This window comes from Bombus fervidus, chromosome 15 (assembly GCF_041682495.2).
Source record: "Bombus fervidus isolate BK054 chromosome 15, iyBomFerv1, whole genome shotgun sequence".
Lineage (NCBI taxonomy): Eukaryota > Metazoa > Arthropoda > Insecta > Hymenoptera > Apidae > Bombus > Bombus fervidus.
This window is the reverse complement of record NC_091531.1, coordinates 3750238-3766764: the sequence shown is the minus strand read 5'-3', so window position 1 is coordinate 3766764 and position 16527 is coordinate 3750238. Positions and strand designations below refer to the sequence as shown.

General features: G+C 29.6%; 2 protein-coding genes across 7 annotated transcripts; one reads left to right on the top strand and one right to left on the bottom strand.

Annotated features, from left to right (window-relative positions):
- Nucleotides 1-213: 213 nt before the first annotated feature.
- Set2 (SET domain containing 2) lies at nucleotides 214-16389 on the top strand. Of its 6 annotated transcripts, XM_072017831.1 has the most exons (14): nucleotides 8024-8198; nucleotides 8278-8593; nucleotides 8705-8960; nucleotides 9442-11060; nucleotides 11228-11884; nucleotides 11943-12062; nucleotides 12150-12278; nucleotides 12349-12550; nucleotides 12625-12722; nucleotides 12821-12986; nucleotides 13070-14132; nucleotides 14372-15156; nucleotides 15246-15581; nucleotides 15686-16389. In XM_072017831.1, exons 3-14 carry the CDS (start codon nucleotides 8922-8924, stop codon nucleotides 15839-15841), a joined length of 5370 nt encoding a protein of 1789 aa, XP_071873932.1. In that variant the 5' UTR covers nucleotides 8024-8198; nucleotides 8278-8593; nucleotides 8705-8921; the 3' UTR covers nucleotides 15842-16389. The 6 variants fall into 6 exon arrangements, with proteins under 6 accessions (XP_071873930.1, XP_071873934.1, XP_071873932.1 ...); XM_072017830.1 differs by having other exon boundaries at nucleotides 8024-8593; XM_072017829.1 differs by lacking the exons at nucleotides 8024-8198; nucleotides 8278-8593; nucleotides 8705-8960 and adding an exon at nucleotides 214-1226.
- On the bottom strand, nucleotides 1221-7548 carry LOC139994854 (uncharacterized). Its single transcript, XM_072017835.1, has 10 exons — nucleotides 7361-7548; nucleotides 6787-7089; nucleotides 6435-6677; nucleotides 6074-6357; nucleotides 5759-6008; nucleotides 5394-5606; nucleotides 3456-5307; nucleotides 2758-3374; nucleotides 2393-2514; nucleotides 1221-2306 (listed from the first exon to the last, which is right to left on the bottom strand). Exons 1-10 carry the CDS (start codon nucleotides 7484-7486, stop codon nucleotides 1328-1330), a joined length of 4989 nt encoding a protein of 1662 aa, XP_071873936.1. The 5' UTR covers nucleotides 7487-7548; the 3' UTR covers nucleotides 1221-1327.
- Nucleotides 16390-16527: the final 138 nt, after the last annotated feature.

Below are 16527 nucleotides of genomic sequence, written 5' to 3'. Positions count from 1 at the left end.
TAAATATATTTTTCCTATATTGGAATGGAAGTGATAATAAATATATTTCATTTTAAAAAATTCATCTTTTTATATTTCCTAAAAATAAGCTATTGCTAAATATTTGCTTTATTTATTATTATGTGAAAAAACATAGAATGAAGTTACATTATTTCAAGGTAATCACCATTTTTTTAAATAGAATCTTATGTTTATTTTTATTTAATAATCATATTGTTTCCATCATTCAATCTTAAGATATTTGCGACAGAGGTGTACATGTGCAATGTTCAATCGATAGGTGGCAAAATTAAAAAATCCAAATTATTCGGTTGCTAGGCACAATTTTTCAATTTTTGAAGGCTCAAATGAAAGTTTAGGACAGGAAGAGAAAGAATTAATGCATTAATATAATAATAATTAATTACAATAAGGAATTAATAAAGATTAGTTTCATATGAATGTTCTTTCCCCGGTTTTTTAGTTATAAGCAAGTTTTAAAAATCGTTCAATCCATGGACAACGAAATACTATATAACGTAATACATTATATCGTAATACATTATAACGTAATACATTATAACGTAATACAATATAACGTAATGAAATATTACGTAATACGATATAACGTAATACAATATGAATGAGGTGTAGAATATGAAAGGTGCCTAATGAATACTCGGCGCTTTATTCAACAGTTTATTTGCTTTACTAGTGACTTCACAACTCTCGACTCGCGACTCCTACTGACGACTGCCTATTTACAACTGCTCTGTTTCCATCCACTTGCTTTCCTTTGTTATCTTTCGATATCCCCACTATGCTCATTTTTATATCCGTCCGCGATCATGGTAACATACGCCTTCTGCCCAGTATTTGTACGAAGGGCAAAACGTAATACAATATAACGTAATATAAAATATCGTAATACAATATAACGTAATACATTATAACGTAACGCAATGTAACGTAATATTATATAACGTAATACATTATAACATAACACAATGTAAGGTAATATTATATAACATAATACATTATAACGTAATAATAACGTAATAACGCGGAACTAATTTTTTTATGAGAAATTTAAAAAATTATATTTCTCGGTCTATAAGACGAATTCTTGAACTATTCAGGAATTAAATTGAAGTTGAAATTCTCAGAAATTATCTCTGTAGAATTACATGAAATTAGTGCAGTGCTCTACTTTGTGTACGGTGGTGCAGTCTACCAGTGAATTAATGGTACTAACAAGAAGCAAAATTTTAAACTGATCTTTCACTAATTCATTGTATATTTTTAAATATTTATAATAAATGTTACTAGATAAAAGTATAAAAATACATCATAAATTTTCTAACTTTTTAATGCTAGATTTCGTCTTCGTAAGAGATATATTTGAAATTATTAAACCATTGTTAGGTTCTTGAAAATTTTCAGATATATTTGTGTTAATTGAATTCGTCCTCTCGCTATTAGAATTCGAGTTTTGCAGCTTTGGCGTAGAAGTTCTACCTTTTAAGAGAACTGCTTGCTCTGTACTTTTACTAGCTTCTTTAATAGATATCGAAGACACGTCACTAAAATCTGGTAATCCGTAATTACTATCGAATTGCTTCTTAACAGGTGATATTCTTTTAGCAGTATTCATCGGTGTTACATCAGAATTCGATGATGAGCTCAAAGCGCTTGCTTCGCGTGTTTTTTTCAACGTCGTAATCGCCCAACCTAGACCAAGTTTTTTAAGAGCAATTTCCATTTCTTCCGGAGATGATGCATATTTTAATATAGTAGAAGATGGGGTACTTGCTATTTGTGAAACACCCGATAATTCGGAAAAACTATTTGAACTTGTAGATGTGATTTTATCCTTATTATCTTTACATTCCTTATTTGCATCAGTACTAGGATAAAAAAGCTGCAATTCCTCTATCTGCGATGATTTTTGATTAACCGTGTTACGCTGTAATTTTCTATCGTTCATCTCCTCGGCAATATCTTCTCTTCCTTCGTTTTTACTTCCCATTAAATTTTGATTTCCTATATTTTTAGATGTTTTAGGTGAATCAAGAAATATCGAGGCCTCTTTTACTAACTCTTTTAAAGATAATTTTGTAACTGAAGAATTACACAACTTTTCTGCACGTTGATTATGTAAATTAAGCGAAGAAGTAATGTGTTCGGATGGCTTTACTATAGCAGTAGATTTCGTTATTTGACTCTCTGCTACCTTCTTCGCTGATAATGGACTTTTATTTACGGTATCTGGCGTGTCGAATTCAATTATCGTTGACAATTCATGACCTGATGATTCAATTTCTGGCCTGGAATTCGATTTTATTATAATCATACCAAAAATGTAAGATTAAATTATGAAAATATAAAAAATATGAAAAAAATAAAATTTTACCTATATGGCCCACTAAGTAAACTCACTGGTGGTTTACTTCTTCCATTAGAATGTGCTAAATTATCTACAGCTTTCGATACTTTTGGAATATCAGTTGGAACAAAATCTTTAATCCTTTTTGACTAGAACAATGTAACAATTGACAATGTATAACTAACTAAATAATTATATATAAGTTATGTAACAAAATTTTGCACTAACAGACAGAAAAAAGGTTTATTCAAAAAATGTATTCTTCATATTCGATTCATTATAATTTGTTATGAAAAATTAGACTCCATTCAATAGTACTATACTTTCAGTATATCGTATTATATTTAATTATATAAATGTTATTATTACTAATTAAAAAACATAAGTTATACCTCTTTATTAGAATGTTTCCTTGTAGTTGTATCATTTCTTTCTATACTGGAAATATTACTTTTAAAACCATCATTATCTGTTGAAGTTTGTATGGAATGTTTTATAGTTGAAATTTCTTTTGATGTAATTAAATTATTATTATTGAAACCTTCACTTTGTTCCAAAATTTCTTTCGATATTTTTTCTATCAGTTCTTCCTCATAATGTTTCATCAGCTTAGTATCATGTTCTGGTGTTGATGTTAACACTTGAGCTAATTTATGTACTTTGAATCTATTCAACTGAATATTCACTTTTTCCTCATTTATAATCTTTGGCTTGGCTCTTTCTTTTTCTACTTCTATTTCTTGTTCATCAGGGTAAATTACATTATCATCAGTTGTTGGAGTTACTGTTTGTGTTTCTTTAATTTGATCAGGTTCTTCTTTAATAATTGCCTTGCTTTTAATAATCCTTTGAGATTCGATTAATGTTTTTGCAAGTTGATTATGAATCGCTTCTATATTTTCTACAAGTTTATGAACATTTTCCAGATCAGACCTCTCTCGTGGCTCAGGTAACTGCATCAAACTGGTTTCATCGAGTCGAGATGGATCGATCATGGACATTTCCATACCTAAACAAAATCATATAATAATAATTTTCTTCTCCTTAAACTTCATTACTTAATTGTTAGTAATTAATAAAAGTAAGGTACCTTTTTGTTCATTTCGAACTTTTTCGATAAGATGTGTCAAAGAAATTATTCTCTCAGCGCACGTAGTTTGAAGATCTTCGTACTTTTGTAATATCTGTGGGCAATTTTTCAATGCATAATTACGAATTTCATCAAATTTAGCATGTTCTTGTTTACATTCTGGATTATTACATAAACAAAATCCTAATGAAGCTGGAACTTTCAAATGTACGTCGTTAATCTTTCTTGATAATGGACGATCATTTTGCGGATGTTGAGATACATCTGTTGATGTTGAATAATCATTTTTGGTGGACGATGACTTGTTGTTAATATTATTATTATTATTATTACTATTATTATATGTTTGAGTATCTGTGGATGGATATCTAAGTAATTTTTTAATTCTAGCTAGATTAGGTATATTTGAAGGCATCCTCATGGTACGTGGTGATGGGGTTTCAGGTGTTGATACTGGACTAACATCTCTCCTCAAAAGCCTTAAGCTTTCGTTTGTTGATGAATCTAACAGTTCGAGAATAGAGATATTACTGCTTAACGCTTCAAGTATATCTTTAGGCTTTACTGGTGGTGGGCTAGCAAAAGACGTTGATGAGTCTGAAACATCCTTTATTTTAATTCTTTTTGACTTGGATTGAATCCATTGTTGTTTACTCGTAGTGACCTGTTGTTGTTCATGAGTGCCCATTGAATAAACCTGAGTACTTTGCGTATTAACATCTACAGCAATTTCTGCAACCGGAGGTGGCTGTACTTTAATATTTAATCCACTTTTATCCACATACATTCTAATCTTTTTACTAGGCACATCTTCCGTACTCGTACACCCTCTTGGACTGCTATATTGCGACTTCGACAAAAATTTTGAATATTTCTTTGTAGGAGTCGAAGGTTTGCATGGACGAGTTGAACATGATTTGTGACACATTTTTGTCGGAATTGGCTTTGATGTTTTCATGACGTACTTTTTCTTCTTGTGTGTTATTTCCGGGCTTTCTTCATCAATGTCAGTAATTCCGTTTATTGTCTCAGAACTTGTTGATTCGCTACTGTCTACTCCTGCTCTGATAACCGTAATTTTCGGTTCAATTGGGTAGTGGTCCGTAATTGTCTTAATTTCGTCGGTAACAGAAGTAGATTCACTTTCCTTCTGTGGCACCAATTCTACTTGCGTACCTTTATCTTGAGCTACAGTTTCTCTACTCTTATCTCCTGTCATAGTTTGTACAGCAATTTCTACTTTTTTCACAGATATATCACTTTTTTCCTCTGTTTTATCCTTTATACTTTTTTCCTCTGTTTTATCCTTTATACTTTTTTCCTCTGTTTTATCCTTTTTACTTTTTTCCTCTGTTTTATCTTTTTTACTTTTTTCATCAAAAGATGCATTTATCACTGTGATTTCTGGCGATATAGGTTTTTGGATAGGCACGACTTGAGTAGGTGACTGAGTCTGAACTGATTTATCTTTTTCAAACAAGGGCTTTATAGATGCATTAAAAATGTCGTTTGGTAAATCTGCTCCAAATTCTTGTAATAACAATCGCTTCTGTCTTTCAACCTTTTTTAACATATCTAATATTTGTTCTTCACGTGAGATTCCATTCTCTTTGCATTTGCTTTGTGGAATTTTGCTGGTTTCTGTACATTGAGTAAAGCAACATGATTCTTCCCAATTAACACAGTCATCTATGTTTTTATCATGCTTTCTTGGTGTAAGAGTAATTTGTCTTTCTACAGGGTACGACGTACATTGTTCTTCATTTAATAACGTTTTTAATGCACGATTTAATTTCGTTTTGTGTTGGTCTCGTAAAATTTTTCTTCGTTCTTCCTGTACATATGTATCTTTCTAAATAAAAATTGCAAAAAGAAACATTATAATTAATGAGACATATGTATATGGTAAAACTTGGAACATTAAAATAAGATATATACCGGATAATGTTCGACTTGACTGGCTTTTAATTTACGTTCTTCATTCGTAAGTTGATCTAGATGTTGCATAAGTGTCTGATAATCCCGGCGTACTTTTTCTCTTAATACTGCGTCTTCTCCTCGTTTCTTTGTGTTGTGTTTACGACTTTCTAATACGCGTGTTTGAACAGTTTGTGCTCGTTCAATTTCTTGAGCCAAATCCATTGCACTTGGCTGTGAACACATGTTTAATATCAATGAATTTTTTTATGTTCATTTTTAAATTATTATGAATGGCTAAAAGATCATATGACTAAAATGTAAATACAATATTTATTATAATAATAATCTACTATAATAATAATAATAATCTACTTATTACAAACCTCATCCCATGCTTGTATTTTTTCAACTACACCAGTTGGTTGCTCATACACATTACTATGATGCTTTTTATGATCATATAAATGTACTTTATCAGTAGCTGGGCATTTTACATATCTTGTTGTTTTTGTTTCTCTGTTTATATATTGTTCGCCACTATCAGAAAAATATGATGAATCATCACTAAATGAACTAGAACTATCACTATTAGTAGAATCTGAAGTTGTTTGTACATAGTCATCTGGATTATACCTTTAACATCCAAGATATTTGTTAAACATCATATTCTTTTTAACTTTAAGCATTATAATACATACCTTGTTGTTTTATCTTTTATCCGCATATTTCGAACTTTTTGTTCAGAAGTTTTATTGTCAAACTTAAGTTCAGCAGCATGTGCAGTTTGTGCAGGCAATAGTTCTATAACTGAGTTAGGAATAGATTGCTGTTCTAGAATTGAAGAATCATTTTCTTGAATTTCTTCTATTGTTTTTGCCTTTAATTTAACTGGAGATTTAACTGTGGATTTAACTGGAGATTTAATTGCAGACTTAACTGGAGATTTAGCTGGAGAACTTATTTTAATATCATTTCTTACAACCTATAAAAAAGTTCCAATATATATATGTATACTTGAGTCTACTGATGTTATATCAGAATTATTCAGAAATAATATACTTTAATATTGGTTTTTGTCTTCCTAGGTGATTTCTTACAAACATGTTTCTTTGTCTTTTTAGACATCTTTTCTTGTTTATTTTTCTCTTCAGTTTCATTCTGAATAGATATACATATAGTATTTTCTTCAGATTCTTCAGATATTGTTTTCTTGGGAAGGTTTGCTACCATTGTAGACCTAAAGTTCTCTATTTCTCTCACTTGATGTAATCTTTCTTGACGCTGCTGTTGTGTATTATCCATCTACATAGATTTTATTTAATCACTCATAAATTTTATTCTAGCACAATATATGAATATCTATAAAAATTCTCTATAATGTAACTAAATGTATGAAAAAACAAAATTAAACCTGCTGAATATTTTTCATTTGCTTCATTGCTTCTTTTCCTCTTTTTAATGCTGCTAACTGATTCTTCCTAAATTGCTCCTTGATCAATGCATCATGATCTGGTTCTAATGCAGCAGACATATGTGCTTGACCAATATCTGCCATGTCCTCTTGATATTTCTGTTGAACTTCCATGATTTTTCCATTGTATATTTGCTTTAAACCTAAATTGTCATTATTTTCAAGCTTTCTAAGTTCCTCTTTAGCTATGCATTTTGTACGTTTCAAAAGTCTATCTGATATTTCTTTTGATTGTTGGCGCACCTGTGCAAATTTCTTAAGTGATTCTTCCAATCTTTTTATTATTATTCTTGTCATCAACCATACTAATATTTTATCTACTTTTAATGCAATAAAATAATTACTATAATGTTACAATATTCAATACAAAGTATGTATTTAATAACTTATATTTATATCATTAATAAATAAAGATTGTTTCTTTGTACTTCATTATTATTATACATCTCATATTTCTATTTCATACTTTTTAAATTTATCTTTTAATTTTTACATAAATTCATAATATGTGTACCTGCTCCAAACGTAACCTTCGTCGACGATCACGCTCATTTTTCTTAATTTGATCTAAATCAGATAGCACCATTCTTCCTCTGCGGATATTCAAACGATTCCCATTAACAGTAACATTAATAGACATAGTTCATTCAGGTAAAAGCTATCTGTTATTCGAATATATCTGTTATAAAATATTCCTTAACTCGAATTTAAAATAGTAGGAACGGCCATTCTTACATTCCACCAATCAACGGAGCATTGTTCCTAGTGGTTTTGTAACTGTACATTCACGGAGCCGTTAGAAATTTTTACGGTAAAACTTGCGCGCGTGTAATTCAAACATAAATTACTAAGAATTACTGATAACATCTAACATATTTAACGGAATATTATATCTTTTGTGGATGAATTTAATGTTTATAACAAGGTAATAAAAAATCTATTATAAAATCAATTGCCTATGAGAAGGTCATAGAAATAAATATATAATAAAATATCTTATGTTCTAAAAATAGTAACTTTTTATGAATATGTATATATATATATATATTTCATATTAATAATTATCATATATGTTATAATTACTACCTATGCAGACAAGTGCATAGCGTGATATAATTGTTTTTTGTTTCATAACATATATCTAGGGGAATATAATTTCTTGAATAAGAATTCGTGAAGTTACTAAAGAGGAAAGCGTCAGCCTTGTATCTTGTACAGTCGGTATCACGGTCGTGGTCGGTATTGTTACAAACAAGCAATATTCAGTGGCGACTACGTACACGCTTGAGATATACACTTTATCATTCAAGTATCACATATCCTTTGCACTTCTCAGTGATGAATCCATTCAGGTGATTAATGTTTGCCTAAACAACCGTAAATCAGCTACGAAAATATTCGCTAGGACAAAAGTTATCGTTTCATTTATAGCAAAGGTGATGATTGTAAAGTGAAACAATCAAAGAGGACAAGGAAAGATATCTATATTACCTCAAACTTCTATCAATGTGTGTAGTGTACAATTGTATATTATTGAACTTCCAAAACTTTTTTAACAACGTTCAAAATTGTTAACTCCATATTTATCTCATCAATATTTGCGATGATCTCTAATAAAATTGTCGCATTTATGCTTACAGAGAAAATCTAATAATTGTAAAAAAATGTGTATTATTAAAAAATGTCGATGAAATATTTTAAACAATGATTGTAATTCAGTTTAAAAAAGCAGTTTTAGGGACATATGGTAAGTAATTGATGATATATTCCGCTTAATTTTCGATATTACAAGAGCAGATGCATATCTTGATAAAAAACAATGTTTATCAAGTTTTAATAACAACTATTTTTGTAATAGTCCTAAATGTGTAACACCTAAACGATACTGGAAGTTTAAAATATCTACATAATGCAAATCACTGCAACAGAAAATAATGAATCGGTATTGGTTGTAAGTCAAGATTTTGATTTTCATGAAAGCTGTGAATAATCCATTTTGGAACAATGCATAAATGGAGTACCTTTTCATTATAAGCTCAGTTGCTCAAAGTTTCTAAACAATCATTGTGTTTTGCATGTGTATTTATCTTTTCTTTCATTTCAAACAAATAAAGGTATTAGAGGAAAAGGAGAAAACACGTAACCTTATTATTTTTTGACTTATTATTTATTATAATAAACATAACTTGTATGAAATTAATTTTTGATCATCATCTAGCTAATCTAAATTTTATTATATTTTGTTATTATTATATAAGAAAATTGAGTTTATCTAGAATAAAAGACTGCAGTAAAACAAATGGTGACATTTCTTCATACTGATATATTCACTTTTGATCTCAAGCTTTCTAAGTGATACAAAACTAATATTTTTGGTACAAGACAAAATACAGTATAATTAATATAATTATATGATATTATTTTAGTAATATTTCATATCTAAACCATATAGTATATTGCAATATATTATTGATTACATATATATATTCTTTTACTTTTTATAATCATATTATATATTTCAATAATGTAAGATAGTTGTGAATATTATAGTTTTGTATACATTGTTTTAAATTTTCTTTCTCACATACGTTTCAGATTAGAAGAATACATGGAATCAAAATGGCACGTAGACGTAAAAGTGAAATGAAATCATCCGTAAAAACATCACTTAAATATGTACCTGTTCGAAAATCTAGTAGACAAATAGCCAAAAAGCAATTAGAAGAAAAAAAGATTAATGGAGACGTTTTACAAATATCTTACTCAAACGACTCAGAAGATAGTAAAAGTACCACAGAATACCAAACCCAAGAACTTCCAAAAAAGAATCAAAATTCTTTAAGGAAGCATAACAAACATAAGAACATTTCTAATAGTAATGTACTTGCAATTAATGAAGAGTGTTCATATTCCACAACATCCCAGTATAAAAAAGATGCTAGTGAAAGTGATAGTCAAGATGGAATAGACATCATAGTTGATCAATCTAATAAACTTAGTCCTGAAGATGTTCAACAAGTAGTTGTTGGTAATCCGAATAAAGAAATTGTAACTGAATCTGATTCTGCTGAAATCGAAATATGGCCAGAAGATGTAATAGAAGAAACTGTAATATGCGAAGAGATGGAGGTTAAAGAAGAACTTAAGGGTAGTGGTTGCAGCTTAAGTCAAAATGACGATGTAATTGTAAAAGAAGTATTAGTTGTAAACAATCCCTCTTTGGAAACAAAAAATTTTGTAGAATACACTGTGATACAAAATGAGAATGGCATGGAATCCATGTTAGTAGAATCTGATTCAAGAAATACACCTAATAATGATTGTTATTGCAATACGCAAAGTGACGTGTGTCATTTACATAAAACAGGGAATTCCATGCGAGCCTTATGTATAGATGTGCCAATGACTTCTAATGATAGAAATAACAAATCAACTAATTTAGAAAAATCATATACTCATAGTAAGGATATAATTAATGATCAAGGAGACCTATATGCACATAAAGATGCATATATAAAAAGGTTACAAGAAACTTTATCTAAAGATGATGTGTTCTGTAAGATAGATAACAAATTAGCAGATATGCAAATTAGTGAACCTTCAAAAGAAATACAAAAATTAGTTAATGATTTATCCAATACAGAAAACATAATGTCTCCATTACAAATTGCTGGAAACACAGAGAAGGTAATACCAATGAGTGTTGATGAAGAAAGCAGTTCCTCAATACTAGATAAAATGGAACAACTGCATCAATCAAATAACTCTGCTATATTGGTTGATATTGTAGAGAAAAGTGTTACAGAGTTAAATAATGATTCTTGCAATGATAAGATGGACTGTACAAATCAGCATTTACTAAAATCAAAAGTATTATCAGATAAAAAAAATGGAAATCAACGTAAAACAGTACATTTGCAACAAGTTAATGAGGAATTGTATGGTGATAGTGAAATGGATAGCAAAATTGATGGGGAAGATACAAAACTATCTAGTAGCAGTGATAATAGTAATGATACACTATTATCTATGAGTAACTGTAAATTAACAGAATTTGATACAAAATGTAATAATAATTCAAATGATATTGATAAAAAGGTTGAGTTTAGAAGCAGAAGTGGTAGTACTGACACAACAGGTTCAGAAAGTGGATCAAATAGTTCTGGTGTAAGGAGGAGTAGTAGAATTAGGTCAATTGGTCTAATGAAACAAAGGTATGTATTTTAATATAATATAAATATGTAAGTCATATAAAATATTTTTTTAAAGGGTTTAATTAAAACAAACAGACTTTCTAATCATATTATTGAAAATGATATGTATACATGAGTTTAGGTGAATTTAAAACAAAAGAATGATTTGTTTTTATGCCATTTTATAGATCACGAGGACGTGGTTTAGTTATGAAACCTAATGTAGATATTTCAAAAACAAGTGTTCAGCAGGAACGAGAAAAAGTAGCTAATAATGTTGTTTCAATTGCTCAAGAAATGAAAATGGATAATATATCTGAATCACAATTAGATAAAGAAACTAATATCAGTAAGACAGTAAATACATTTGAGTCTCTTACATTACTAGCAACAACTTGTAATACTACAGGCTACGATTCAGATTCCTCTAAACCTGTTAAAGTAAAATCTCGTTGGCGAAGATCAAGTGAACTTGAAATGGGTGGATCAAATACAGGGACTGTATCTACATCAGCAATTGGATCTGTATTTGGAACTATAATTGCAAATATATCTGAATCTGGATCATGTTCAACTGTTAAAACCACAAGTGGATCTTTAACAGATATTAATTCTTCAGATTCTCTATCTGGATCAGCAACAATTACAAATTTTCAATCTAATACAGAGATAGAACAAACAAAAGAGGTATCGACATCAGTTAACAATAATAATATTGTGCAAATTCCAAAAACTGTGGGTGCAAGAATTTTATTACCTATGGTTCCTGAAATAAAAGACAGAGAAATGGAAGAAAGGCTAAGTCAGTTTGAATATTTGCGTGAAAATTTATATTTGACAGAAAGGTATGTAAATAGAATAACGTCGATGAAATTATGATATGTATAATAATAATACTTTTAGATACACAAATAAGGAGACGAAGAGAATGGTATGTGATTGCTTTTTAACAGAGGAAGAAATTGAAAGAGGGGAACTAGGTTGCGGAGAAGACTGTCTAAATAGACTTCTTATGATAGAGTGGTACATATTACATATTCATACATTTAAATTAAATGTAAAACGTTAATAAAAAAATAAGCTTTATACAATATGTTATGTATTTTCTAGCGGCCCTCGATGTGTAGTAGGTGATCGTTGCACAAATAAAAGATTTCAAAACTGTGAATATGCAAAATGTGAAGTATTTAGAACAGAAAAAAAGGGGTTCGGATTACGAGCTATGGTTGATTTATTACCGTAAGTAAGTTTTTTTACAATTATAATATAATAAAATTCTTTATTAATAAATGCTATTTTTAAACATCAGAGGAGAATTTATAATGGAATATGTAGGTGAAGTAGTTGATCCAAAAGATTTTCGACGTAGAGCAAAAGAATATTCAAAAGATAAAAATAAACATTATTATTTTATGGCATTAAAATCAGATCAAATCATAGATGCAACTCTGAAAGGAAATGTTTCTCGATTCATAAATCACAGTTGCGATCCAAATTCTGAAACTCAAAAAGTAAGTATAACTAATAAAAATAAATTCTAAATTATATATAAAGAGCTTTATCTTCATAATTGAAATTTGTACAGTGGACAGTGAATGGTGAATTGAGAATTGGCTTTTTTAATAAAAAATTTATAGCTGCTGGTGAAGAAATTACATTTGACTATCATTTTCAACGTTATGGGTATGTATATTAATAGTATTTTAGTTCATTAGTATTTTGGTATGTTAATGATATGTAACAAAGTATGTCCCTTGTGCAAAATTTTATTGCACAATTAGCAAAGAGGCACAAAAATGTTTTTGTGAAGCACCCAATTGTCGCGGTTGGATCGGTGAAACGCCTGAGGAAGAAAAAGAAAAGATTGAAAAGAAAGAAAAACGTGAGAAAGATATGAAGAAAAAGAAAGGTGAAAAGAAACAAACTGATTATATGGAAGATGAAGATGTGAGTAATATAAATATAATTTTCGTTTTTACTAATTTGATCTATTTAATAATTCATTTGATTTATTTTTAATATTATTTTAGTTAGAGGAAGAAATAGATAAACTATGCTCAGGTGGTTTGAAAAATAGAGCCCATACATTGACATTAAGTAGATTAATGGTACGTAGCAGAGAATTAGAACACAGAACACGGCTTTTACGTCTCATACAAAGCGGAGAACAGCCATGTCGAAGATTATTTTTGGATTATCATGGTTTACGTTTGATCTGGAGTTACGTTATGGATATTTCTACTAATGATTCTGATGAAGCACAACAATTTCGACTAGAAGTTTTGAAAACCCTAAATACACTTCCGATCCCAAATAAAACAATGTTAATGGATAGTAAAATTTATAATGTAGTAGAAAAATGGTCAAGACGATTGTATTTTTCTTTAAGTGGAGATTCTCCTGAAGATGATCAAGGAAAGTCAAAATCAAATAATGATGAATTGCCAGTTAATTATGACAGCAATGAAAAAAGAAACTCTTATCCATTGACTGATACAGAAAAACAAGAAAATAATATTGAAATTACTGACATAAAATCTGATAACACAGATCAAAATCTTATTCCTGAATTAGCTTTGAGTCTTTTAGCTGAGTGGTCAAATTTAAAAGAAGTTTTTCGTATACCGAAAAAGGAAAGAATTGAACAAATGAAAGAACATGAGAGAGAAGCAGATCGTGGATACAGAGAAGAATTAGAAAAAGATGAAAAAAGAGGAACGTCGTATGACAGGCATAGATCTGATAGATATGGGAGAAACGAAGTAGAGAAACGTGGGGATAGAAGACGAGGACGAGAATCTCCAGAATCTGAACATACTCGAACAAAAGATAAGAGAATAGAAGAAAGAAGTAGCTTAGTTCCAATTCCGCGAATGACGAAATACGAGCGCAGACAATTATTTGCTTTAAAAGTAGCTAAAGAGGAAGAAGAACGACAGCGTCGTCAACAGCAAGAATCGTGGCAAGATCATGAAACTAGATGTTTGGCATTAGGTATAGATCCTCATACCACGGCTATGGTAGACCCACAAACAGGATATCCTGTTTTTTACAATCCATCAATTGGACAATGGCAACAATATTCTACACAAGGTTTTAATCCATATATATATTTTTTATACATTTATGTTGCATAGTTCTTAAGTGATGTAAGTCCAAAAATTTGACTTTATAATGAACAATTTCTATTGGCCTTAAAAGAAAGGATAATTTGTCATAACTTATGTATATTATATTTCTTAAAAGCCATTGAAATTGACTTACACCATTTAGAAACTAAGTCCATTTCTTCTTATATGATTATTTTATTCATATAAAATTTTATTATATAGATGGAGAAATAAATCAGCAATGTACTTCAGTGTACGTAGCTGGACCACAGGCAGTATCTAGCCATACTCAATCCGGAATGGTACCGCAAAGTTCACATGTCCTAGCACCATCAATTTCTTCTGAAATATCACCTGGCATGTCGAGTAACATACCTTCAGGTGTACCTCCAGTGGTGTACACGTTAAGTCAAACGCCTGTATATAATCAAAGCACAACAGCTTATTCTTTACTGTCTCATTGTCATCAACAATACCCCGAAGGCCAATTGCCACTCTCGAATAATTTAGTTTCCAGCGGAACATCGGTTCCGCTCCAAACCGAATCTCTTTACGAACATATTGAAAAGCAGTCAGACCAACAATTTTCTGCTACATTCAGACAATCACAGCCTGAAGCACCTCCTATAGATTTACCACCCAAATGGAAGAGTGCAACTGATAGTAGAGGCAGAACATATTATTATCATGTAAAAGAACGAATATCGCAGTGGTTGCCTCCTCCGCCAGATCATATTGGAGTTCAGCCAGATTCGTCATCGACTTCAGAATCTAGTGAAGAATCTAGTTCATCCAACGAAGAAGATGAAGAAATTGACGAAGACAATAACGAAGAATCGAAAAACGAGGAGTTAAGCTTAAATAACACTTTGATAGAAAAATCGTTAAATGGTTCTAAGCATAATGTACCTAAAAAAAGTGCAGCTCATAATATAAGCGGATGTTCAGGTCTTTTTCCGGAAGGCAAGAAAAGAAGAGAGGGTTTAGTTCAAGAAAGAATTATTAGCGTACGTTATATTTTATGTTTTTCCTTTTTATTATAATTAATACGTATTTTTGTATTCATTCTTATATATTATGTTTGTATATTTTATAGCCACGTCGAGAAGAAGACCGTATGGACCACAAAACGCACAAAGGAATAAAGGAGAAATTAAGACGTCAAAAAGAAAGAGCCAAATTTAAAGAACACGTTGAAAAAATACGAAGACATCGCCGTAGTAACAAATCTAAATCGCATTCACGACACAGTTTAAATAAATTACAACTACCGTCATCTGATTTATCCACGATGTCAGAGAGAAAGATTAAAGATACTTTTAGGATAAATATGGCGAATGTCATGGTACATTTTTTGAATCCGTATAGGAAAAATGATTGTAAACAAGGTAGAATAACAAATACAGAAGATTTTAAACATCTCGCTAGAAAGGTACGTTTGCAGAAGAAAATCTTTTTAAATAAATTTTTTTACGAATTATATCATTTTTTTAAAGTAATGTTAAATTTAATTGTTTTAAATCTTTTCTGTTTTAGCTTACACATTTTGTACTTGCAAAAGAATTAAAACACTGTAAAAGTGTTGATGAATTACAATGTAATGAAAATGTTAAACACAAAGCTAAAGATTTTGTACGTAAGTATATGAGTAAATTCGGCGCAGTTTATCAGAAAAGCACTGATGAAGATTAATTATGTAATTTATGACATGAAATTGTTATTTATTATACGAATCCTTCACTTTGAACATTGTAATATATCTACTAAAAAAAATATATCTAAATAATGCCTGTATGTAGATATATATATCTGTAATTATCATTATTGTAATATAGATAAATTTGTACATGCTTCATAAACATTCTGGTAATTTAGCCATTAAGAAATTAGCAAATTTCTAATTTCGTACATTCAATGTATAAACTTTATATTTTCATTTGGTAGATAATAATATGTATGTTATATCTTTAAAAAAAAATGCATTTTATGTCCTGCTATAATGTACATCTTGCATAATTATATTAAGTATTGATTTTGCCTTTTATTATCAGTTTTAAAAGATGACATTAAATATTGTATTGTGAAATAATCAATATTAAAAGTCTTAAATATTGTACATAATTATAAATTGTAAAAGAATTTTTAACTGTTTCATAAAAGTAAGTTGCAATTATTATCTTCTTAATGTGTATAAAAAGCAAACGAAATTAAAAATAATAAATTTTGCATTTACAAACTTATTTTCTATCTATTTAAAACTTTATGTATTATAATTTTTTTGACGAAAGCAATATATGCAAGTTTCAACGAAAAAAATGTTTGAATAAAAAAAATTATTTATTATTAATAAGCTACAACTTATTGAAGTTGTTTCTCAG